The 27,535-nt window shown below is 34.3% G+C and overlaps 1 protein-coding gene across 1 annotated transcript in view; it reads left to right on the forward strand.

Moving 5' to 3' along the window:
• Hr3 (nuclear hormone receptor 3 ROR-beta) overlaps positions 1–27,535 on the forward strand; it is a 125,753-nt gene that overhangs the window by 81,550 nt on the left and 16,668 nt on the right. The window contains exons 8-9 of the mRNA XM_090400760.1: positions 6,696–6,803; positions 25,461–25,577. Of these exons, the coding sequence (XP_090256886.1) occupies positions 6,696–6,803; positions 25,461–25,577 (225 nt within the window). The remainder of the gene's footprint in view (positions 1–6,695; positions 6,804–25,460; positions 25,578–27,535) is intronic.

Raw genomic sequence — 27,535 nt, forward strand, 5'->3', positions numbered from 1 at the left:
ACAGACAGATGCTACAAGAGTTCTACTCCAGTCATTTAAAATCCAACCTTTTAATCAATATGACCACTATAAAATTTTATGCATTCATTTTTGAGATTTCTATTGAAATATCTATTCAAGGTTTCTAATGGTATTCTCTACTTCAAGTATTGATATGTACTCCTGATTAAATTTTTTTATGTTGCTATAGGAAATGCTCTACTACTGCTTGTCTCATTCAACAATTGTTCAAATGAATAATTTCCACCTTTGCAGAATATCTTCAGATTTCATGTCACAGGTGGACACGATATGTTTTCATCAAATTTCTGTTCTGTAACGTATGATATTTATTTTTTTTTTCCTATAGTTCATCTCTGAAAGCTGCTTGATTTCAATCTTTTAACATTTTCATATATATTTTTCTTTTCACTATGATACTTTCTTTTCATCCTGTCACAACTAAATGATAGTCACTTACTCTTTCAGTTTCCGCTGTATGCTCCTCTATCCTGAATCAGTCTAAAAGAAATCAATCAGACCTCTTATTTCATTTATATTCTTTCCTTGTTTATGCATATCTTTTTGTTGGAGCTTGGATAGTAATAACTAGCTAATCCTGAACAGCAATCTAGCAGTTGCTGTTTTCTCTTCCAACTGTCTCGAAACATTTCTGTATGTCCAGGATTCATTTCTTACTCTGCTGTTGAGGCCTCCAACAACAAAATAACAAGCTTTTTCTTTATGTTAGCTACCCACTTTACTTCTTTTAGGCACAAATAAGTCTCACTGTCCAATTTCTCATTTTGAAATTTGTTTCTACCATCCAAGAAATTTATCTTCATATTTAGCATTGAACATAAGAGCTATTCTGTCTTTCTCTGACTATTTTCTGAATATATAACATCTTATAATTATTATTTTTGGAGTATCTCACATATTTTACTAATTTTCATTTTAATCAGTGAGATGAAAAGCATCTTTCAGACATGATAGTTTGGTAATTCTTTTGCTATCCCTGCTTCTTGTATTGAGTACCCTTGAGCTTGTGGATGTTCTGGTTTCTTGATAAAAAAGCAAGGGCCTTTTTCTTTCCAATGCTCCAGTCAGCATGGCATTTCAAAATACTATATCATTATCTGGGTGAGTGGTTTTAAGCCAACACAAAATACAGTTTTGTCAGTTAAGTCCCAAATTACCAGATTATCCTTTATGGGTTGGTATCCAGGTGGATACCTAATAATGGAGTTCACAAAAAAGGTGGGGATCAAACAATGAGTCTGTCGTTCATCCTTACATTGACCCTTAAGTAATCCCATATATTATCAGTACTATACCGAAGTATATAATTTTAACATTTTGTTCCTTTTTATCCTAGCACATGGTCAGAGAGAGAGAGAAAAAAAAGATGACTGATCAAATTTTAATGAAATGAAAGATAAAAAAAACCCAAAAGATGAGTAAAACCCGAGGTATAACAAGTTAATAAAGACCAAGATATGAAGTAGGTACACAATTTAGAAAGTTAAAAGAACCTTCTAAATTTGACCTCCATGGAGTCAGACTCATCGTGGGAGGTACACACTATTGCAACAAATCTCATCCAACTGTGCCTTAAACTGATTCAATGTGTCTACACTCACCAACCACTCTCCATGCAAAGAACCTACTCCTCTGCTCACACCCTCTTTATACTGTTTCCAGTGATGACCTCTTGTCCTAGCCCCCTCTCCCATTCTATAAAAATCTCCATGTCGATGCGATAACAACCTCTGACTAGCTTATCTCCCTTCCTCCTATTCACAAGGCTCTGCGACTTACATTCTCTCAATCTGTCCTCATACTCCATATTCAAAAAACTACTGACCACCTTTGTGAATCTTCTCTGGACAGATTCATCTTTTTTTTTTCTCTCTCTCTCTCTGACCATGTTCTAGGATAAAAAGGAACAAAATGTTAAAATTATATACTTCAGTATAGTACTGATAACATATGGGATTGCTTAAGGGTCAATGTAAGGATGGAGGACAGGCTCATTGTTTGATCCCCACCTTTTTTGTGAACTCCATTATTAGGTATCCACCTGGATACCAACCCATAAAGGATAATCTGGTAATTTGGGACTTAACTGATTTCCAACATATCCTTGTTAGCATTAAAACCAGGCGACCAAATCTGTGCACAATAATCCATATGAGGCCTGATCAAGGCCTTATACAATGGTATCATAATCTCTATTTCTGCATGTCAGAGTCCTCTGCATCATTGCCATTATCCGATGTGACGTCTTTCCAACTTGTGCAGTGTGGCCCCTGAATTTTAGGTCCTTGTCCACCATTACTCCTAGATCTCTCATCTCCTCTACTTCTGTAGGTTTCCACACCAAGTGTACACTTCACTACATTGAACTGATAGTTCCACTTACCTGCCCATTCATGCAATCTATTCAAGTCCTCTTGTAAGGCCATAACATCTGCTTGACTCTGCATTGCTCTCTGCAGTTTTGCATCATCTGCAAACAGCTGCATATCACTAGTTAAACCCATCCCAATATCATTAACATACAAATACCAAATACAACAATGGCCCTAAAACTGATCCACTCAGCACACTGCTAGTGACCTTTCTCTTTCAGGATACTGCACCCCCATATACAACTTTCTGATACAACTCAGAAGTCTGTTATCCAATCCCATCTGTTTCAATTTATATATATATATATATATATATATATATATATATATATATATATATATATATATATATATATATACGAGTTGTGCGGGAGTCTATCAAAGGCCTTTGCAAAATCTAAGTACACCACTATATATGCATCTCCCCTGTCCAAGGTATGTGTTACCTTGTTATAGTACATAAGTAAGTTAGTGAAACTCCCTTTAACAAACCCATGCTGATAACTACAGAGAATACTGCTGTTATCAACCCATTTCTGTATCCTACTTCTCATCAATCTCTCCTGTACCTCACCACAACTTCAGATATACAGACTAACCTACAGCCTTATCACTACCTTTATGCAGCGGAACAATTTTACCCTCCTTCCAATCCTTGGAACTTGTGCTGTTGTAAGACTTTTATTAAACAGGCATGCCAATGCTACTGCCAGTTCCCTGGAACATTCCCTTAAGATGTGTAATGATATGTCATCAAATCCTATCACTTTATTAACATCAATCTTATTTATTTCCTCAAATACCTCATGCTCACTCACAATTAAGCCATCCCCTCCTATGTCCTCTACACTTAAGTTCCTCATGATTCCACCCTGATCAGGATGAAACATGCTTATAAATTGATCACTGAATACTTCAAGCCTTCTGCAGCAGTTACCATTCTTCTATAATTTCATTCTTTCCTTAAACACATGCCATACATCAACAAACTTCACTCCCTTCTCCTCAGACAGCTCTGCTAGCATACCATTTAGGATTTTGGCTCATCATCATCATCATACCTCGCAACCTTTCCTACTATACTGTTATCTTTCACTCTTCTCAATAGTCTCCTGATATTCGTCCTCACATCCTTATGTCCACTTAGATCATTCATCCCTACAATCATGGCTAACTCTCTTGCTCATTTCTTCTTCTCTCAGTAACTAGACATCTAACATCACTTCACATATTGCTCATTTTCATTTTTCATTTCCTATAACTGTTTCATTAAATCTTGCATTCCAACAATTTCAGTACCTCTTTTTCTGCTGCTTCTAACTTTCACTTCTACATCTTTACATTCTTTCACTCCCTCAGTTTCTCTAAGCTTTTGTTTCATTTTTCACAATTTCCATTTTTCACAATTTTTTCCATAACTTTCGCTTTTACATCCTTGCATCATGGTCCAACAATATATCATACTTCCAACAAATCCATACTGTCTCTCCACAAGCACATCTCTTACACTCTGCTATGCATACATATTGCACTCACAACATCGAATCAGTCTCGAAAAGTCTATGTTGCCAATGCCATTTGACTTTCGAGGTGCTCGCCTAGTGACAGCAATCGACGCCCACGTGACCACCATTGTGTTATACTTAAAAAGACAATTTAGACTAATAAATGTATAGGATTCACACCATAAATCATGCAGACACACTTCATATTCAAAAATAGATAATAAAACCTTAAAATTCTTGAAACTCTGCCAATTATTATATAAGTGGAGTCCTCTATATAATGGAATAAGAGAGCATGTATCATTTGAAGATGAAACTGGATGACTGACAAAATTAGTCATGATAGCAAAGTACACACCTTATAGGGTGAAACTAATAACTAATCATTTTTATATTAAATTTCTGAAATGTAAGGATGATGAATATTAATAGCTATTGATTCTGATATATGTAGTTTTGGTTAATTTTTTTTTTTTTAAAGTCAAAGATGCTAACCCTGTACTGTCGACAGGGTATAGCATAGAGGGGCAGCCTGCCTCACAACGGCACTTAATAAGTGTGCTCGTTCAGCCATATTGTGGTAGGCGCTGTATTACGGCAACAAGATATTTTACAAATATACGCCATTTAGTTTATGTGCTTATTATATTTTAATCATAAAAAAATTATAGACATACATATTAAAACTAAACATTTTAGAACCCACTTATTAGATCAGTTTCTCAAAGTGTGGTACGCATACCCTTAGGGGTATGTGAAAAGTCTTCAGGGGGTACGTGGCAAATTTCGGCTATGCATCATTAACGCATGGAATCATTATTAAGAAAAAAGAATTAATTTAAACTCCTACTCAAATTGTGAGTTACCATGGCCCCAACATGAACAGCGGGGTGATAGTAATTCGCAGAAATTAAAACAATTCTGTTAGCCTAGCAAGTGCAAAAAGAAGTTTTTCAAAGCTTAAACTGATTAAGATTTATTTGCGAACAGCAGTGACCCAAGAAAGATTGGTTGGTCTGGCAACTGTATGAATAGAGGCAGACATAGCTTATAAACAGTTTTATTGTGTGATATCCCCATAGATCAAACATTTAATTAATATTATTATGTAATTGTTTTGCATTAATGTTTTTCTTGTAATAAAAACAAAATAGAAATTGGAGATTTTCTTATATTTTTGTCTTATAATCCATCAGGGGCGATATTTAATTGTTTGCCTCAGGGTGCGATCTAATCTGGCGACAGTCTTCTGCTAACCTTTCCAATTTGTGAGATGTGGTTATATTCCATGGTGTGAGCAGCAGTTTTGTGTGGTTGTGGTTTTGAAATTTTTGTTTAATTTTATAAAAGATTTCTGGAATTGCATCATGGTAGTCTCAAAAATGTTCATTATAGACAAGAACCTAAATTTCAGCTAGTAAAACCAATGTAAATCACAGTTTTATTGAAATGGGGAAATTATAGATAACATTGTAATGTTGGAATATTTCTTGGTCTATTTTTCTACTGATCTGAGATGATTTAATAATTTAAGGTGACTAGTTAAAAACTATTTTATAGTCTATATATTTGAATATATATTTCAAGGCTCTATAGAAATGTGGGTTGGCTTCTCTTATTTTGGATAAGGAATTAACATTAATTATTGAGAGTATGACCAATTTGTTTGAAGTGATTTATCTTTCTATTTAATTAACCCTGGGTGAGTAGTGCATGAGTGCAATAGATACACTACTGTCACTCAAATTTTCTACACTTATGGTAGTAATTAGATCAGTGGTGTGTATAACTACAAAAATATATTATGAGCCAACAAATATAAGGAATTTTTTCTACGTAGGAGTGGTGGTGTAAATCAAATATATAATATTTGTTGTTTCATGATATATTTTTGTTTTATTATAATTAGATATATCATGATGCATATCATGAATAATTATATTCATGATATGCATCACTGATATAATTACTATCATAAGTATAGAATATTTTTTTTATTCCTGTTCATTATTAAAGCTTAATGTACTATTAAAGTTATTGCAGGAGGCTAGTAAGGCCAAAACACTGTTCCCACCACCAATGTGCAAGTCTGTAAGGACTTTCAGTCATCCTCTTAATAAGGAGTTAATTCTTTTATTTCTAGATATCATATTGATTGTTTTCCTTAAGATCCAGATATTTGCTTGAAAAAAAAAAATCCTCAGTTATCTCCTTTAATTGCATTTTCTTCAGATAGTGGCATATTTGAAGAAAACAGTTGCAATAATTTGAAAAATTGTTGCAGCTGTTTTTTCCTTTTAATTGATTTTTTGTAAGAGTTTGATCGTTATTACATGACACCTCCAGGGAGTCCAAAGACTTATCGACAGAGGGCATATACTCTACACCAACGCCATCTACTGCTCACCACCACTAGTATTTTCACAGAACCCATGCCCACGCCAGGGTTTAAACCTGCGTCCTTCGAACCTGCAGCCAACCAGGCTGGCATGTCATAATCAATCTTCTATCTCTATAAAAACATGGTTATAGTATCAACATATAATAATCAGACCTCTCTTTAAAATGCAGAGCTTTGCTATGACCAACCAGATGAACATTAAGCGTTTTGAGAAGTGAAATTGTTCAGAAAATCCCAATTTTTGAGGTGACAGTTTTTTGTTTTTTTGCTTTGCATTTGTTATTAATCAGTATTACTGTATTGCATGCAACTTGCTGTACTTAATATAGACTTCATAATTGTTTAATAAATTCATTTTTGTATTAAATTCACACTGGAAATTGTTATTTGTTACAGGAAGCTTTGAACTGTGTGTCTTAAGGATGAGCAGGTATATTGATCCATTGTCTGGATATGTTATGTATGGTGAAACCATGTTGCCTGCAGATGCTTTCTGTACTTCAGGTATTACTTTAAGTATTATCAAATAACTACTAATTCTTTGTAACATCTGATTTAAATAACTATATCATTCCAAGAGAGGGGAGAATGCTGCTGCCCATCTACAGTATAATTTTATATATATATCTATAAAAGAAATAATAGAAACAAGAAGATTAGTAGGAATATCTTTATGCATAGATAAACAAAAAGTCTTTATAAATATTTTCTAGGCTGTTGAAAGAAAGAATATTAAAAATCCATTCATCAATATTTTAAATTGCAGTTACCATTTGTAACTGAAATTGGAAATAGAAGTATTGCCTGGTTCCAGATTTTGAAGCAATTTTCTGTCTTTAGAGCATAGAATTAGTAGCTGTACTATTGTTAAAGTTTCCAAGAAATGATATTCTTGTTTAATCTTTAGAAGTAAACAAACAAAGTTTGTACTTTAACTATTTCTATATACAAGTAATCTATCTCAATATCCCATAATGCAAAACATACTTCCTTTCAGATGTGTATAATAAATTTTTAAGGCAGGAGTCTCAAACTCAATTGGGCCATTTGCAATAAAAGTGTAGCTCAAGTGGGCCGCAAAAAATTTTCGACTAAAAAACCTGCACTAATTAGAATCAAATGGAAGTGAAAAAATGAGTATAAATAAATCTGAAAATTAATAACAAAAATTTTGTTTATTCTAAGTCATTACAAGACATAAAATAATAGTATAACAAACTGAAAAAAAATAATAATATAAAGAATATTTTTATTTTATTAATATTTACAATAGATAGCATTTAATCCAAATTAAACTGAAATTAAATTTTATTTGAATAAAATTTAATTTCGAATGTATAAATCAAATATTTATACATTCTAAAAAAAGTATAAACTCTCATTAATAACCATCACAAAAATTTACAGAGCCTCCTGTCAGTTTGAAATTTTCTGTGTTTGTGTTGAGATAAAATACTTCTTTTTTTTGGGGGGGGGGGGGGGGAGTCTATATTTTGGGGAATTTTTTAAATGTTACAGAAAATATTTTGGAGAAAAATAAAAATAATATTTTCGGGTTAATATATATACACTTGCATAATATATGCATAAATATAGTTTACGATTAATTAGGATTGGATCTAACATTTAAATTGCGATATAAATTTTTATTACTGCAATTACATTATAGCAGGTCATTGCATCCATATTGTAACTATAAATATCGTATGAAAACGAATAAATCTATACCGTATTTACTCGAATATAACTCACTTTTTTCCCCAAAATTAAAGCGAGATATATGTGGCGGTTTTTAGAAACTAAAGTTTTCAGAAAAAAAACTGAAAATTGTGGATGACTTACAAAGAATCTCCTCTTCGTTATAGCTACTTCCAGCCCTAGTGCGGTTTCCTTGTGTGCATTGTCATCTTCTTTCCAATTATTCCAAGTAAAAATTACAATTTACAAGATTTCAGATACTTAATGAACACCCTTCACAAATGTTTGAGAAGTGAAAGCAGAACGTAAAATAGACAGCAATGGTAGGCTAATAGAGATAGAACAGCTATGAAGATGTGGATATGATTGGTACAATATTAACAAAAGATTGCGTTACCAAAACACAAAGTTGAGCTGAAACGCTAATTCTCTTCAACCAAATTCCGTGTTATCTGAAACTGTCATAACAACATTCACTCTATATTATTATTATTTAACACCTCCAGGGAGTCCATAGACTCATCGAGGGAGGGCACCTGCTCTACAACTCTGTCTCCACCAACTGATCGCAATTACACCAATGGCATCTACTGCCAACCACCACCACTGGTATTTCCACAGACAATCGCAAACATCCATGCCCACGGCGGGATTCGAACCCACAGCCTTTTGGCTGGAGAGCGGATACGCTAACCACTCAGCTAGCCAGGCTGGCCAAATATGTCTTAGTTTTAACACGTTTACGAATTTTATTGCAGCTTCATGTTTGAGTTAGTGGGGCACTCGCACACATCTAACTAAAAACAATAGTTTTTAGTTAGATACTGTGTTTGCCAGTGAAACAATTGGTTTTGCTTAAGTCTAAACAGCATGGTTAATTTTTGGGGGAGGGAGGGGGGGGGACATGCGACTCATTAGTTAGTGCCGTTTTCATACCAGTTGTCTCTAATCGCACCTAAAGAAATATATTACACATGTTGAGATATATATTATACAGACAGCAAATGTCTCTGTACTTTATTCAGTGATACAATAAAACTACTCGTTTTTCTTGCATCTGCAGTATAATGGTAGTTGGGGAAGGCATGTTGTTTATTACTGCGGGGAGCGAGTTATCGTCCCAAAGTGAAAGTGGTTAAACTTTATTTTCGTGTGCGATGTACAGTACATGCAAAACGTTTTAATTTCTTTTTTTCATAAAGTAAAATCAGGGTACAGGGATGTGAGTCATATGCGAGGGCGAGTTATATTTGAGTAAATACGGTATTTTTGTTTTATTATAAAAAGCAACCATCCTTTTTTAAAATCTTTCCTTGAGGCGTCGGGGGGGGTGCCAGTTTGACAACCCTGCTTTAAGGGAAAGGTAGCTACCTAAACTGGTTTTGATCTTTCATCAGTGGGAGCCAGACCAGCAAGATACCAAGATTAAATTAATACAGAATCATATATTTCCCATACTTAGCCTTAATTTACTTTGCAACCTAGTGAAAAAAAACTTTCTATACTCATGCCACAGCATCAGATACACGCCTTTCCAACATTATTTGTTTATTTTAGAGCAGGGATTCGCAACCTGCATATACAACAACTGTCAGATTTTAGGGAAAAACAACGCATGGTTAATAACAACCCGTGAGTTGAGGACATCATGTTGGAGACTTAATGGAATATATATACGAGGGTAGTCTGAAAAGTTTTCGGCCTCGACCATAGATGGAAACACTATTGGAATGATTTTTTTTTTCTGAGCTGGAACATCCGTCATAAGCATCCATGTGAGATTGCAAGTCATTCTATCAAGCAAGTGTCTATATCCCTTGAAATGGATAAAATTGAGTATCGTGCGGTTATAAAATTCTTTGTAAAAGAAGATTTAATGCCAAAAGAAATTCATTTGAAGTTCATAAAGGTTTATGGGCATTCTTCGTCTTTGACAATTAAGAAATGGGCTGCCAAGTTTAAACGTGGCCATACCAGCCTTCAAGATGATCCACGTGAAGGACGTCCAAAAAGTGTAACAACACCAGAAATCATTGATCAAGTGCACAATATGGTATTGGATGGCCAGCGAGTCAAAGTGCGTGAAATTGCTTGAGACTATAGGCATTTCAAAAGAACGTAGGATATATATTTTGCATGAAGAATTGCATAAGGGATATATGTGGGTGACTCTAAAGTCCTGTCTAGGTGGTGTGCCCTCTATGGGTATTTGTAGGTGGTATCTCTGATAATTAATCACTAAAAACACAGTAATGACTATTTAATTTAAATATTTCATCCCAAGTATCGTAGGACTTCATCAGTACAGTAGTTTAAACACTACTAGGAATAACATACAGTTAGGGTGCATGATTACAATGGAATCTCAATATGCGTGCAGTAACGTGTTATAGAAGTAAATTAAATATATACTTTATTATTATTTATTTATTTATTTTTATTTTTTTTTCAGTTATATTTAATTTACTTCTATATATACTTTATTATTATTTATTTATTTATTTTTATTTTTTTTCAGTTATATTTAATTTACTTCTATAACATGTTACTGCATGCATATTGAGATTCCATTGTAATCATGCGCCCTGACTGTATGTTATTCCTAGTATTGTTTAAACTATTTTACTGATGATGTCCCACGATACTTGGGATGAAATATTTATGAATTAAATAGTCATTACTGTGGTTATTACGTATGTTTTTAGTGATGAATTCACCACAGGTTTCGTTATATATAAAAAAAAAAAAACTGATAATTAATGTTTCCCAAATTTTGGGAAGTTTTATGCAATTGTATTTATTTAAATTTGTTTTATTTCTGAGTGCCGCTGCAGATTCTAAAAATAGTCTTTCTTTTTTGAATTTACTATGGTGGAGCAAGGTGGTTATTTTCCAGGAGATCCTGTGGGTTGTATCCAAAACATGGTCTGCCAGGCCAGATTGGCCATAGTCGTGATTGCAGATGCATGATTTGCGTTCTAAGCAGATGGTTGCTGATCTACCTGTCTGTCCAAAGTACGACAGCTTGCAGGAACAAGGTACTTAATAAATTCCAGGAGCTGATCTTTGGTAGAACGGATAAGGGTAGCAAGTTTACAGATCTGGCTATTTTTTCTGATGTGCCACGGATCTAGGGAATGGTGATTGCATTTCTGAACTCCTTCTGAAGAGACGGCCGGGAAAGGTGGGGTGGGGTGGGAACTGATTCTTTTTTTAATTCTGTAATCACTGTAGCCATTGGAAAGGAAGGTGTTGTGTATGGTTGAGTTTGGTTGAAGGGAGTGGTGGTGGGAGAGTCTGCCTGTCTGAGTAAGTTTTCTATATACAGTGAAGGAAAGATTACCATAATGTTACTAAGGGTAAACAATTGTTATGTTCCATTGTAGACTATTGAGGTGACTGAGGAAGGAGTCTAATGTGTCTGGGCCATGAGGCCAAATAGAGAACACATCATCTATATATCTTAGCCAGATAGAGGGGCTGAGTCTATGGAAAGGAAAAGAAATCTAAGATATTGGATGTATAAAACGTTTTTTAAGAGTGTTATGGTATAATTTAAAGGAATATTGGTAAACAGTGAGGTGATGTCAAAACTTACCAATATGTCTGTATTATTTAAATTTAGATTTTTCATCAGGGTTTTAAAATGAGTAGAGTTGTTTTTTAAATTTAAGTGGTAAGTTCAGTGAGGGGAGTCAGAGAGTTAGCCAGCTGCTTTGACAGTTTGTCTCATGTCTTCCAGTAACAATAATAGTTTACCCTTCCTGGACACCTTAGGTTTGAGATATAGAAAACCTACTCACACAGGCAGATACATTCACAAATTCTCTGAACAATATGGCATTATTAAAACTCTAATCATGAGAGCCCACAATCTTTGTTCCATTGGAACTGTGCTTTTAACCAAACTCAACCACATACACACCTTCCTTTCCAATGGCTACAGTGATTACAGAATTTAAAAAAAAAACATTCCCCCCCCCCCCCTTCCCCGGCCGTCTCTTCAGAAGGGGTTCAGAAATGCCATCACCATTCCCTACATTTGTGGCACATCAGAAAAAATAGCCAGGTCCTTAAAAAAGTACAACCTCCACACAGCGTTTAAGCGTCACCGTAAACTTGCTACCCTTTTCCATTCTATCAAAGATCATCTCCCTCCTCTCTCAGTGCCTGAAGTTTATAAAGTACCTTATTCCTGCAAGCTGTCTTACTTTGGACAGACAGGTAGTTCAGCAACCATCTGCTTAGAAGAACACAGATGTATGATCACAACTAAGGTCAATCTGGCCTGGCAGACCATGTTTGAATACAACCAAAGTACCTCCTGGAAAAAATCCACCATGCCCCACCATAGTAAATTCAAAAAATGAAGACTATTTTCAAAATCTATGGCAACACACAGAAATCAACCAAATTTAAATAAATATGGTTACATAAAACTTCTCAAAATTTGGGAAACATTAATTATCACAGGCCCCACTTTACATCCTAGGCCAGTGGTGGCGAACCGAGAAATGGGTTTCTCGCCCGAGAAATTTGCTGGCACGTCAACGATTTACATGCCCTTTTATATGCTTATAAATTATTCAGCCTTTTTTTTTTTTTTTAATTGTTACAATACATACAAGTTAAATTTTGTTTTACAGGAGGAGCAGCTATGAAGACATAAATTTGATTCGTGTGGTATTAACAAAAGATCACGGGACCCAGAGACAAATGGAACCGACAATTTTTGAGTTGAAATGCTAATTCTTTTCAACTGAATTCCATAACATCTGCAATTGTCATAACAACATTCACTATATATTTCTTAGTTTTAAGACATTCACGATGGGGTGTCGTTTATCGTTCTCATTACCGGCAGGCTCAACTCACACAAAGTTACAACCCATGATTGGTTTTTATTGCCTTGTTTGCATTTCAGCTGGAAGGGGAACTAACACAAGCATTATATGGCATGTTTCAATTCGTGGTAGAATTTTATTTGAAGTTAGCCTCTAATCTGTCATAATGACATCGAGAATTTCATGTAATTGGACAATCTGTTATTAGATACTGTGTTTCCGGTGCAACATATGGTTTTGGTTGCCTATACAGCGTAGTTTCTGTGAGAGGGGGTACATGTGATTCATTAGTTAGGTACCGTTTTTATTCCGGCTGTCTCTAATTGCACTATTTGTTGAGAAATATATTACACAGATTGCAAAAGCCACTTCAGGGATATAATAAAACTTTTTTTTTTTCTTGCATCTACAGTATATAATGGCTGTTGGGGAGGGCGTGTTTTTTTGTGTGGGAGGTATATATATATATATATATATATGCAAAACCTTTTAATGTATTTTTTCGTAAAGTGAAATCAGAGGTGCCAGTTATACGCGAGGGCAAGTTATATTCGACGGTAAGCGTTCGCCGACATCAACACCCTTCTGCTGCTTCCCCTGTTCCGCTGACTTCTATAGTGAGTTACAATGCATAAATTTTTCTCTCACTACCGTTTTTTTTTTTTATTTCAAACCAACATCATTAAAATCAATTTAATAATGCAATAATATTATAAATTTTTGGTGATCAGAATGGGATATGTCAATAAAACTTACCAGAAGTTAATTTAATGATGTTGGCCTGAGGAAACTCCAATATTTTAGCATTAATTCTGTGATTGATAACTAATTTAAACATACTTTTATATTTGTCGACATGCTACACCATTACATTACATTAAGGGTATTAATACTTTTTATGATTATGCCATAATTAATTATTAATACTTATTTACTAAAATAAATAGCCAAAAGGCTTCACATCAGTGATACAAAATTATATAAATTAAGTGGATATTAAAGCTGACTACAGAAACTATAGACGTTTCTTGACCAGACATCTTACGGGAATACACTCGCCAAATTTCCCACAAAAATTCTATAGTTACTGTAGTCGGCTTTGAAATAATGTTGGATTTAATATCCACTTATACACGTGGATAGGCTTATGTGTTCGTCAGACATTTTTGTAATAGATTTCAGTTTGATATGAACACAGATGATTAAGAAAATAACTATTTATTAACTTAAAAGCTAATATTTCGTTGGTATTTATATCCAGCATCTTCAGTGCACACAACACAAAGTTTGTTACAAATGCAAAACAACCACAATCTGGTGTAACAGTGGGGCTAGTAAAAGTAATTGCAGCATGCAACACAAGACTAAAGTCCTAATATGGCGACATCTAGGTTTAAAAAAAAATAAATAAATAATGACATTGCTCTCACTGCTGAACTTTCTCACCTACGACACACCTTCTTAACCAATGGTTATAATCCCCATAAAATAGATAACATACTAAATGCTACTCAGAAATCCCCTCTATCTACCACAGAAGACTACAACAAAACTATCACCATCCCATACATTAAAGGCACATCTGAAAAGATATCTAGGGTGCTTAACAAACACCAACTATGCACAGTATTTAAACCTTATGTAAAATTAGCAACTCTCATCTGTTCACCTAAAGACAAATGCACTCCTTTATCACATCCAGGAGTCTATGAGGTGCCCTGTTCTTGCCATCAAGCCTACTACAGACAGACAGGAAGAACTGTGGACATTCGCCTCAGTGAACATAAAAAATATATCCGACACTTTCACTATGGCAAGTCGGGTCTGGCAGACCATGCTTTGGATACCCCTGCACAGAGGATCAATTGGAAAGAAACAAAAATAATGCACAGAAACCTTAAAACATACTCCAAACCTTAACAAGCATGGCTGTATAAATCTGCTAAAGATTTAGGAGACAGTCATCTTAAGACCAAATTAATATTTATTACTTTTATTTTATCTCATTTTTTCAAACTTTCTAAGACTATCATTTGGACTACTATTTCAAAACTTTGAATTTTTTTTAACCTAGATGGCGCCATATTAGGACTTTAGTCTTCTGTTGCACGCTGCAATTACTTTTACTAGCCCCACTGTTACACCGGATTGTGGCTGTTTTGCATTTGTAATAAACTTTGTGTTGTGTGCTCTGAAGATGCTGGATATAATACCAGTGAAATATTAGCTTTTCAGTTAATAAATAGTTATTTTCTTAATAATCTGTGTTCATATCAAACCGTGAAATCTATTACAATAATATCCACTTAATTTATATAATATTAATACTTATGTTAGTTTAATGTATGAACTCTAAAAAAATTGGAATGGTATTTACGAGTAAGAATAAATAAAAATACAGTCTATAGAAAAAGAATTGAGAACGATTGATCCTTAGGATTCCCTGACTTTTTCTAATCGCACATGCGTTCATTATGCATTTCGCACCGCGCAGCGGCAAGTGGGAATTATAAAGATAATTTAATTTAGGCATATAATAAAATGTTGATTATAGAGTACACCAAATTGAGTTTGATGATAACGCAATAGTAAGTTTCCCAATTAGCAGGCATATAATCTTGCCACCATTTACACTAAATATCGTGCCTGGAGGAAAACAAAGGAGTTGTATGAAGGAAAGGTAATGTCGCGTCACGTTAAGGCATTAAGACTAGATGCTCTCTTTATGAGTATCATATCTCAGAATCTATGTCATCGCATCGCACGTAACTCTGCTGTTTATTTTGCCTCTGAAACAATATCACAAATGTAAGCAAAAATGCATTGTCATGCGGAACAAATATGAAACCAAACTCCTATTCAAAAATTCTAAAAAAATCTAAACAAAAAAGAAAAACTCAAAATGAACGCTGATCACTACTTACAGATACTCAGACTTGCCTTTCTTTCTTTCTTTCCTTTCTTTGACTGAATCTAAAATTGTAGCTTATGCTAACTAAAGTCAACCTTAACTGTCTTCAAATTACACTACGTATGATTACTTCCACCACATAGTTTGCACATGTACTTTCACAAGATCTCGCATTCCTTAACTGGAGGATGACATATTTTTAATTTCTGCTTTCATTTTTTTTTTATTTTCAGCTCTGGCTTAAGATTTACTTTCGGAGAAGATAACCTTAATCAGTCTAAGCTCTTTGAATTCTTATCGATAAAGCTTCATTTTTTCTGCAGTGTAACAAAGACTGAAGTCATCTTACTCAATGCCATCTTTCTTTATTATTCACCAATCTAACTCACATTTTCTATTTCCACTAACCTAAGATGGAAGAAAAGATGAAAAATCTGTCGTAATAACGACCTGAAGCAAATTATTCGTCTATCATTCAGATTATCTGAAAATCCTTTCCACTCATTCAGCACTTTAGATCGTTTCTTAAATAAGTCATCTTAACTCATGTTTTCCTTGCATGTAGATTGAAAGGCCCACCTCATTTTATTCTTGTAGCACATAAGATAAACTTGAATACTGGGAAGATTTCCATCATCAGATTCTTATACTGGTTTCCTCCAAGGAATATCTGAACAGAGTTTCCGCTCAAGACAGTTCTGCAATGTTGAATGTTTGCTTAGAAGTTGACGGTTGTTTCATGAACGACAATGCTAGTTCTTCATCGGAAAGAGAATTGTGCAGCAGTAGTTCAGCGAGGATGACTGACTCTTCTACCATCTTCCCACAAAGCCCTAATAGGAAGTCCATCGAGAATGTATGAAAATGTTAGTAAAACAGATCGCTTGATTTTGATTTTTTTTGAAACTATAAGAAATGCATTTGATTTAAGTTGTGAATTATTTTGTTACAGTTCTACCAAACATGGCTGGCGAAAATAAAAAAACGAAAATTATCACAGTCAAGCAGTAGAGAGTTCCAAAGCTGGAGGACTGAAGAGTATGGCATGATTAATAAAGACAATAAAGCAATATGCATTTTATGTTCCAGGAAAGTTGTGTGCAGAACGGCATCAGTAAAACAGCATTATGAGACAAACCATAAATCACTCCTTGAGAAAAGCAAGGATGAACAGAAAGAATTTATTGCTCGGGCAATTAAAAATAGGAATATCCAGTCAACAACCCTAATGAAATTTATCAGCAGCCGTTCAAATATAACTGCTGCTAGTTTTTTTGCCTCAAATGTAATTGCTAAACATGGGAAACCTTTTAGTGATGGGGATTATATAAAAGAAGCATGGTTAAAATGCGCACCAGTTCTCTTTGAAGATTTTGAAAACAAGGAAAAAGTTATTCAAAGAATAAAAGATGTGCCTTTGGCTAGAAAGATAGAATCATAGAAATGGCTAAAAATATAACTCATCAGCAAAAAAAACAGATATAAAATCTTCTGGTTTAATTTCTCTTTGTCTTGATGAGAGTACTGACATAACTGGATCAGCTCGTTTAGCAATTTTTATTCGTTATTGTGTTGGGAATAACATCAAAGAAGAATTGATAAGTTTAACATCATTAGCACAACAACAACAAAAGGAATAGATATTTGCAACGCAGTTGTAAATGCACTTGCTGAAAGAGATATAGATCCCTCCAAAATTGTATCACTGATGGTGCTCGCAGTATTACTGGAGAAGAAATTGGGTTCGTCAATTTATTTACCAAATACATTGGACATTCAGTTCTGGGTTTTCATTGTATTATATACAATAGCAGGTTTTATGTGCAAAGGCTAGTTTCAAGCCACTGGAAGATATTATGAGCATTGTAACAAAATTGGTCAATTTTATATCGGCATGCGCTTTAAATAAACGCAAATTTATAGAATTATTAAGTGAGGTAAACTCGGTATACAATGGTTTACTTATGTACAACAACGTCCGATGGTTAAGTCGTGAGAAAGTTCTTCAAAGATTTGTTGAGTGTTTAGATGAAGTCAGACTTTTTTTTACATAATGAGAAAATCAACAGGGTTTCTTCGTGATGGGGAGGAAGTGGAGAGGGTCCAGAGACGAGTGACCAAGATGATAGCAGGTCTGTGGAATGAACCTTATGAGAATAGGTTGAAGATTTATGGGTTGCAGAAATTGGACGATAGGCGAAGGAGGGGTGATATGATTGAGACATTCAAATTACTGAAGGGTTTTTATAAGATTGATCCAGAAGATATTTTTGAAAATATGACTGGTGGTGGGAGGACTAGGGGCCATGCATGGAAGCTGGGCAAGAGCGTGGTTGACAAGGGTGTTAGAGCTAGGTTTTTTTACTTGGAGAGTGGTGAATGAGTGGAATAAGCTTCCAGAGTCTGTTGTGGGTGCTACTACCGTGAATGAGTTCAAGGCAAGGTATGATAGATACTGTGTGAATGTTGAATAGTTATTCTTGACATGATGTTAGGGCCTCCCTCGATGAGTCTGTCGACTCCTTGGAGTTTCCCGGAATAATAATAATTGAAAAATACAGTCAATTAATGAACGTCAAATGACTTTCGAAATTAATGTTTTTTATTGATTTGTGTTTACATTTAAATGAATTAAATGCTAAACTGCAAGGTGTTAACAAGACAATTATTGTCATGCTTAATTTAATCAAAGCATTCGAAGCTAAATTACCAATTTTTAATCGTGACGTCATTTCCAATATTTTCCAAATACAAAAAAAGTCTTTGCAGATCTAGAATCCCATGAAAAAACAGATCAAGTTAAATTGACAAAAGAGTTTTCTACAGTTATTCAGTCAATAATCAACGAATTTTCTTCAAGATTTACATACACTGTTCAGGCAATTTGCAGAGACATCAAAATTTATTTTGCATCCGGACACACCAACAACAGATAAACTCAATTTGGAGATTTTCGAGTGGCTGAATTGGAAGATATAGAAATGCAACTAATCGATTTTCAGTCTAGTTCTATATGGAAACAAAAGTTTGTCCATTTGAGAAATGACTTGGAAATAATGGAAAATGATAGATTATTGGGGACAATTAAAAAGAATGCAGAAGAGGAAATATTAAGAATTTGGAATGCCATTCCTGAAACCTTTAGTTGTTTAAAAAAAAACTAGCGATGGCTATATTATTAATTTTCTCCTCTACATATGCTTGTGAGTCATTATTTTTTTTAATGAATTTTATAAAAGACAGTTTAAGAAATAGAATGACTGATGAATCTAGTTCCGTGTGTGTATTACTAAAAGTGACAAAATACGAACCTGATATAAAGAATTTGGCATCTAATGTACAACAGCAAAAATCTCATTGATAAATTGATAATAGGTTAATATTGATTTGTATACGACAACGTGTATTTCAAATTATGTGTTCATTATTATGAAATTCTATATTAATTTTTAAAATTCTGCAATTAATTTTGTATTAATGTCAATTAATTAGTGTTGTATTAATTGGTTGCTCGCATGCCGGGCATGCCAGCAACTTGATTTGTAAATTTTTGGCACGTCAGCAACATCATCATCATCATCATCAAATTCCTGCCATGTACCCTCAAGGGGTGTACAGGATATGACAGTACTACATGAAAAAATTACATCATTACTAACTTCCTATCTACAATTTTCCTCCAAATCAGTCTGTTACTTGTCAAGACTCCAACATTATCAGATCTTATATTTATATCGTCTATTTAAAATTCTGCAATTAATTTTGTATTAATTAATGTCAATTAATTAGTGTTGTATTAATTGGTTGCTCGCATGCCGGGCATGCCAGCAACTTGATTTGTAAATTTTTGGCACGCGCTGGCACGTCAGCAACATCATCATCATCATCAAATTCCTGCCATGTACCCTCAAGGGGTGTACAGGATATGACAGTACTACATGAAAAAATTACATCATTACTAACTTCCTATCTACAATTTTCCTCCAAATCAGTCTGTTACTTGTCAAGACTCCAACATTATCAGATCTTATATTTCTATCGTCTAAGGCACTTTGTACCGTATCAATCCACCTATATCTTGGTCTTCCTCTGGGTCGTTTTCCTGCCAACCTGGCAGAGAACACTTGTTTTGCTAATCTTTCCTCTCCCATTCTATTTAAGTGACCATACCATCTGAGATTAGCTCTGCTAATGCATTCCTGGATGCTGACAATGTCAAGTTCTTTCCTAATATCCTTGTTTTTAATATGATATTGCCATTGATGCCATCTATTCACGCCTATAATCTTTCTCAGGACTCATATCTACAGTCTCTAGTCTTTGGTCAAGTGTTTTACTTCTGACCCAGCTCTCAGATCCATAAGTTAAAATTGGTTTGAACACAGTCTTGTATACAGCTAATTTAGTGTTCCAACTAATTTCTTTCTTATTCCATATGAATTTATTCAATTGACTTCCCACGATACCAGCTTTGCTGATTCTGTTGTCTATTTCTATATTTAGTTTACCATCTTCAGTAAAAATTGTGCCTAAGTAGCTGAAATGTTTTACTTGTTCCACAGGTTCTCCATTCACAACACAGTAGACATTTTCAATGATTCTGCCTATTTTCATTGTCTTTGTCTTTTTATTGCTGACCTTCATACCATATCTATTACAACAGCTATTCAATTTAGTCAGAGAATCTTGCAGACTTGTAGCGGATTTATTTAGAAGTATAACATCATCCGCATAAAGCAAAGAGCTGACATTAACATCTCCAATTTTGATATCAGGTTTAATACCACATTCCTTCATAATGTGATCCATATAGATAATGAATAACAGAGGGGATAATGTACATCCTTGTCTCACACCAGATTTAACATTAAACCATCTTCCTGTACTTCCTTCAATTCTAACTGCTGACTCACAACTCAAATAAAGACTAAATATTGCTTGATATAATACCCCATTGACACCATATAACTGCAGCGTATTGAATAGCTTCTCTCTTGGCACCTTGTCATATGCCTTTTCCAAATCGACAAAACTTAAATACAGATCTTTGTTATATTCCCATGCTTTCTCGACTATTTGTCGTAAAGTGAAGATCTGATCCTGACAGCTTCTATTTGGCCTGAATCCAGCTTGTTCTTCACCAAGCTTTTCTTCCACAATTCTTCTCAACCGTTTCTCAAGTATACTTGCATAGATCTTGCCAGGAACACTCAGTAGGGAAATACCTCTGTAATTCTCACATTCAGTTTTATTTCCCTTTTTATATATGGGTACTATGAGAGCTCTACTCCAATCATCGGGAATTCGTCCCTCTGTCCAGGCTTTCTGAACTATGCAGTGCAGCCACTGTAAGACTCTTATACCACCATACTTCAGCATTTGTGGTCGAATATCATCTACTCCTGCTGCCTTTCCACATTTCAAGCCTTTGATGGCTTTTTCTACTTCAAGTATGGATATGTATTCCTGACTGCATGCCTGGTCAGTGTTTTTTATCACTGTGCTGTCATCACTGCTTGTTTCATTTAGCAGTTTTTCAAAGTAATTACTCCATACTTCAAGGATATCTTTTTCTCCTGTTTTCATTTCACCTTTATCATCTCTAATTCCTTTTACAGCACTCTTTCCTCCATTCCTAAGCTTCTTCAACAACCTCCAGAATATTTTGCCACCTTCTTGATATTTATTTTCTATATTCTTGCCAAAGTCCTCCCATGACTTTTGTTTAGCTAGTTTTACACACTGTTTAGCTTTCTTACATTTGTCTCTGTATTCTGTAAGAGTAAAAGCTGACTTATTTGCCAGGAACTTTTGATATGCTTTCTTCTTTTCCTTCACTGCCTCTTTAACTTCCTCTGTCCACCAGGGAGTTCTGATTTTTTTATCTTTGCACACAACCTCACCACATGCCTCTCTGGCAGAATCAATCAATGTTTCCTTCAGAGTTTGCCACTGAATCTCCAAGGTTTGATTCCTGTTCTCAAACTCTTTCATTTTCTTTTCAATAATATTTCTGTATTTTAGTCTACAGTTTACATCTGAGAGCTGCTCAACTTTTATTCGCTTTAAAACTTTCTTACATGTTATTCTTTTCAATATGAAATTCAATTTTATCCTGCTCAAGACTAAATAGTGATCACTTCCAATTTCAAATCCTCTGTACACTCTGGTGTCCTGCACCAGGGAGAAAACATCACTATCAACAATAACATAGTCAATGAGACTTTTCTTATTCCTAGCCTCTTCTCTCCATGTGAATTTGTGCACATTTTTATGTTGGAACATGGTGTTAGTAATAACCAGTCCATGTCCTGAGCAGAAATCCAACAGATATTTGCCATTATTATTAGCTTTGCTCTTTTCTCCAAATTTTCCCAAAATATTTTTGTATGTCTCACAATCATTTCCTACTCTACTATTTAGATCCCCAACAAGGACCAACTTTTCCTTTTTCATTGTGTCAGTTGCTTTTTCTAAAGCCTCAAAAAATTCCTCCACTTCTACCTTAGTAGAACCTTCTGTGGGACCATAGGCACAAATAAGTCTCATTGTCCAGTTCCCCATTCTCATATTTGCCCACATTACTCTACTTGAGACTGACTGCCATTCAAGAAGATTAGCCTCGTATTTTGTGTTGAATACTATGGCTACTCCTTCTTTTCCTTGATTGTTATTGCCTGAATATAACATTTTGTATTTATTGCTCAGAAAGATCTCACCAGTTTTGGTCTTTTTTGTTTCAGTCACCCCTATTATGTCGATCTGGTACTTATCTAATTCCTCAGCTAGCTCCATTTCTTTGCCATTCAGGCTTCTTACGTTGATAGTACCGATCTTTAACTCTGGTGATTTTGAGTTGGGGTTTGTTTTCAGATTTGTTCCAGTAGCTGACTTTTCGCTGTTCGCCCTGGTTCCCTGGCAAAAACAACGGGGGCCTTGTTTAACCGGGCGACGCCCCAGCCGGCATGAAATTTTGTCATGTTGTACCATCATTTTTTATTTTGGTTTAACCAATAAGAATACAATTTGGTCGGCTAAATCCCAAATTGCCAGCCCATCCTCGTTCGTTCAGTATCAAAGTAGATACCCAACAGGGTGCACCACGAGAAGGTGAGGATTGGACATTAGGTCAGAAGCCCTGGTCGGTTCTCCGCATTCCTTTAAAGGCTATGTGGAGGTCTCCTCTCAGTTATACAGCTTTGACCCTTAAGCACCCCCTTTGACCCTACAGCAACTCTATTTGTAAACTTTTGGCACGCGGACATAAAAAGGTTCGCCACCACTGTCCTAGGCTACACCACCCAGATAGGACTTTAGAGTCATCCACGTGTTTCACTTAGTATTGTGTTGTATTTGAGTGTATGTTACATTAATTTTTTTGTAATCCCTGCAGATGTCTCAGTGATTGAGACAAAATATTGAAAGCATTAAAAATCAGTTTTAATCCTTTCCGAGTGCTGTATATATTTCATTAAGCCTCTAACATGAGGTTAATAACAACACAAGTGACATTTTGTTATTAACCATCTTAAAAGTGCGAATCTCTCAGCATGTTTAAAGATGAAAATTACAGTACTCACCTGATGTTGAGAAATTTGCTGAAGAAGTTCAGCAGCAAAAGTCACATTAATTCATACCTAATTAGTTCTTTGTTGTTACATTTTTTCATTATTAATAAATATTTTAAAAAATATAACACCTTCCCACTTTATTCAGTTTCCTAAACCATCTCAGCTTGGGCTGAAGTTTTTTTATTTTTTAAATTAGATCAAAAAAGATTGGCACATGCATAAGCATTTATAAATAGTCATTTTCTATAATAACATTATTATCATGGTAATTTTGCGATATTTCTAGGAAAGAGACCTGTGATAGGAGAATCTTTATTAATTATTATTTTAGACATCTCGTAATGTCATGGGTTTTGAAGTTAAAAATTTGACATTGCCTCTTCACAATTATTGTGTAAATTGGCTAGTCTTAGATAAAAGAGTCTTCCCATACTACCACAACAAATTCTGTGTAAACTATTAAAAAAACTAATTAAATATTCTGAATGATATTAACTAATTAAGCAACATGATTACATTATTTAATGTGATCTGACGATCTCAAGAGATCACAAATTTTATAAATTTATGTGAATATATGAAATGCTCTTCATTTGATTGACATGGTATAGGATTAAAACAAGAATATAATTTCTTGTCAGGTATGATATACAATTGATAGATGCGAGCAGACATCTCAAATGAATGGAACATTCCAGAAACAAAATATCATCATGCTTCAACTATGGCTATCACTTAGTGATGGGTCCTATTCATTCCCTTCTAAAAACAAAAAATAATGTTCATCAGAAGAATGGGTTAATACCTGTCAGGTATTAACCATTATGGGTTAATTGCTAGTGTGTTGATATTTCTAATTTTCCTTCCCACTATATCTGACCAAAGTACTGTTTTATGTGATATTTCTTTTATATTGCTTCATAAAGAAGGAATAGTGTATAAACTAAAGATCACTCTCTCGATATAGGAAATCTCTAACAATTGCATAGAACAGTTCTATGTACAGAGCAAATCTTGTAATTTGTATATTAATTATTTCAGCACTTTTTTAAGATTAATAAAATGAAGATCTCTGTGATTTTTCAGCTGTTTACCTTTAAACCCTTAGCATTGTTAATAGAGATCCTATCTTAATAAATAACATAAAATAGATTTACCTTGTACACTTTTATGCCCTAGTTTCAAGGGCATCTTCAGCATGACTTTCAAATTTGTTCAACGAGAACAAAACCGGTATTAACACTGACGCATCAACTGCACATACATGATGTAGAGCACCATGGTCTAATTATATTAAACTTCTAATTAAAATTACTTTATATAGATGTATAATTAATTCTGGAATTTGTGAAGAACTTGTTCTAAACACATCAACGACATAGAAAATGAAAGGAAACAAATTAGGACTGGCTACAACTGAAAACCAAACATCTAGTATTATGACAACAAACCAAAATGTTCCACATAGATTATGGATTTTTCTCAAGATTATTCAGGCAGATAGTTAAACATCCTTAACAGTGCAGCATCAAAAAACAAAGGATAATTTTACATCAAGTATGGTCTTCTCTAGTTAAACACAACACACATGGGTATCAGTAGTTGCAGCAAATTCCTGTTTTCAAATATTTCATTGTGTACATTACCTGTTATAATCTGATTTTTTAGTTTATTCACTTATTTATCCTGATGTAAAACACATGAATTTCACAAAACTAGTTAAGTAGTGAATAAATTATTTCTATCTCTGTTTTTATGTGGTAAGAATACCAACAACATATTTCTAGTAGGTCCTCACTCCACAGACGCCTATGCAATGAAAATGGTAGTACATCCAGCACATGTTCTTTGGTGTGCTCCAAAAAATGATACTTGTACTATAAATGCTTGAAAAGAAAGAAACAAACAAACAAAAATCTGATCTAAAGTAGTGTAATCACTGATTAATCTAATTGTTCCAATGATTTTTAGGGGCATAATAACCATATAACTTCATATTTATGTAAAGTTATTTTGAAGAAGAAGAAAAAAAATTAGATTAGCTTTGAGGCTGACTAAGTTAATCATTCAGTTTGATTTGATATTCATGATCATTCATATTACTGAAAAAAAAATTTTTTTCCCTTCATTTTTGTAGATACAACAGAAATGAAATTGGTAAATAATACCTTTGAATATGCCAAGTGTGTGACAGAGCTAAAATTGACGGAAACAGAATTAGCTCTTTATTCTGCTTATTGTTTATTGGCACCTGGTGAGTGTTTTTTAAATTAATTCATCTTAATCTGATGTGCACTAGTAATTTCATGTTAAATAACTCCTTTTATTATTACTGCCTTAAACGTTAACTTTTTTTTCTCACCTATTGCTTTAAGACATTGTGTTAGAAATTAACTTAGAAGCATATAATCAAATTTAGGTTTTCCTTCATTTAGGCTTTAATTTTAAAATAAGAAGTTGATTCTTTCTATAGTAAAGTAAACACTAATATCATAAACTATTAAAAAGTTCCTAAATGAATTGCTATCAACACAGTGCTATTCAAAAGAAAATTCACAATGACAAATTGTGGTCCCTATAAGGTTTGCTGTGCTGAGAGTCTAATATATTTGCCTCTCTTAGTTTTCTATCAAAATTATCAGATCATAGAGACCTGTGTAACTTATTGCCTTACTTTTCCAAGACCATTCTAAATGACATATCACACTATCTATATTGGGGTCTTCTTGATACTGTTTTGATAATTTTCCATCTGTCATACTATTTTAGCTTAGTACTGATTACTCTCAAAATTTAATAATTTTCAACATGGTTTTATTAGCAGTCCACATGCAAACCTTATGCAAGTTTGCTCTAATGCCATAACATTAAATTTCTATCTAAAATTTATTCATTGGCACTTGTATTACTACTGTAAGCTCATATAGGAATTCACAACAATAAGCTATGCCTGAGGTTTTTTTGAAATGAAATTGATGTTTTTGGGGCTCTTTTCATATCAGATATGTTAATGAGTCTTGTAGTAAATTTAAGAAAATAAACTTAGAGCTACTTACTTTGTGCAGGTTAATGTAAGCATTAAGTTTTATATTACATTTCAGATGTAATATAAGATCAGAGAGACTGAACAGGACGTGGTAGATAATAAATAAAAAATGCTTTCTGGGTTGTACAATAAGACACACAACTGAGACCCTGAATGGAAGGAATGAGTAGGCACAAATGACTTAGAAAGAAGAATGGTGAATGGAATTGGGAGTTGTGGCATCACTTGAAGGATAATAGCACATTTGAGAAAGGTTGTAAGTTACCCAGGTATGGCATTAATGAGTTTGAATGACTGAGCTACATGAAGCAAAAGATATGGAGTGCATTTAAATTGACTTGATGTTAATTTGAAGGCACTGCTGTTGGGTGAGAAAGCAAATTCAAAGAGTCAGTATAAAGTGAACATGGATCAAGGAAACAAGAAGAGGAAATGTGTCTTAGAACACGTATATAGCATTTTTTACCAGAAGAAAGAGATAGTTGGTAAGGTCGTGTGCAAGGGAGTAATAATATCAGCATGAGCAAGGAAAGCTTCAAGCCACTTCAGTCTTCCAATAAATAGAGTGATGTACCACCTGAGGATTTTCACAGACATTCTTGTTGCCCTGAAATTCAAACCTACAATCTGTTGTGAGAGAGTAAGGTACACTATCCACTCAGAATGGAATGTTCATAAAATGTTTAGATGAGTTGGTTGGGCATGTAAAAGAGAGGGATTTTAATTATGGATTACAGAGGAGATTGCTTCCATGAGAGTGAATTTCTAGTTTCTAAAGAACCTTAAGCAGCATAAGGAATTAATGTTAGATTTTGTAATAGCTACACGGAATGTAGTGAAACATCACCACTACTATTAGTTGGTGAGAGTGTTCAGGATGTGCCAACTGATGAGGAGAATATTTCAGTTAAGTATATGGGGAGCTATAAGGCAGGTCATCATGAAAACCTCTGTAGTCGACTTACATCAATACCACAGAATATGATGGGCTATTAGAAAGTGAGGCTGATATGGTATGTGTGCTGCTTGCATTAGAGCATTTCCCAAATGTATACCACAAGTGAAGTAAATAAAGAAGGCAGAAGTGAAACAGATGAACAGCAAAATTAGGCAAAGAATGTAGCTACATTATTTTCTTCATTAAAGTTCAAGTTAGAAAAGAGGAA

Source organism: Typopeltis vanoorti, chromosome 11, assembly GCF_054136105.1.
Source record: "Typopeltis vanoorti isolate ZY-2024b chromosome 11, IOZ_Tvanoo_1.0, whole genome shotgun sequence".
In the NCBI taxonomy this organism is placed as follows: Eukaryota; Metazoa; Arthropoda; class Arachnida; order Uropygi; family Thelyphonidae; genus Typopeltis; species Typopeltis vanoorti.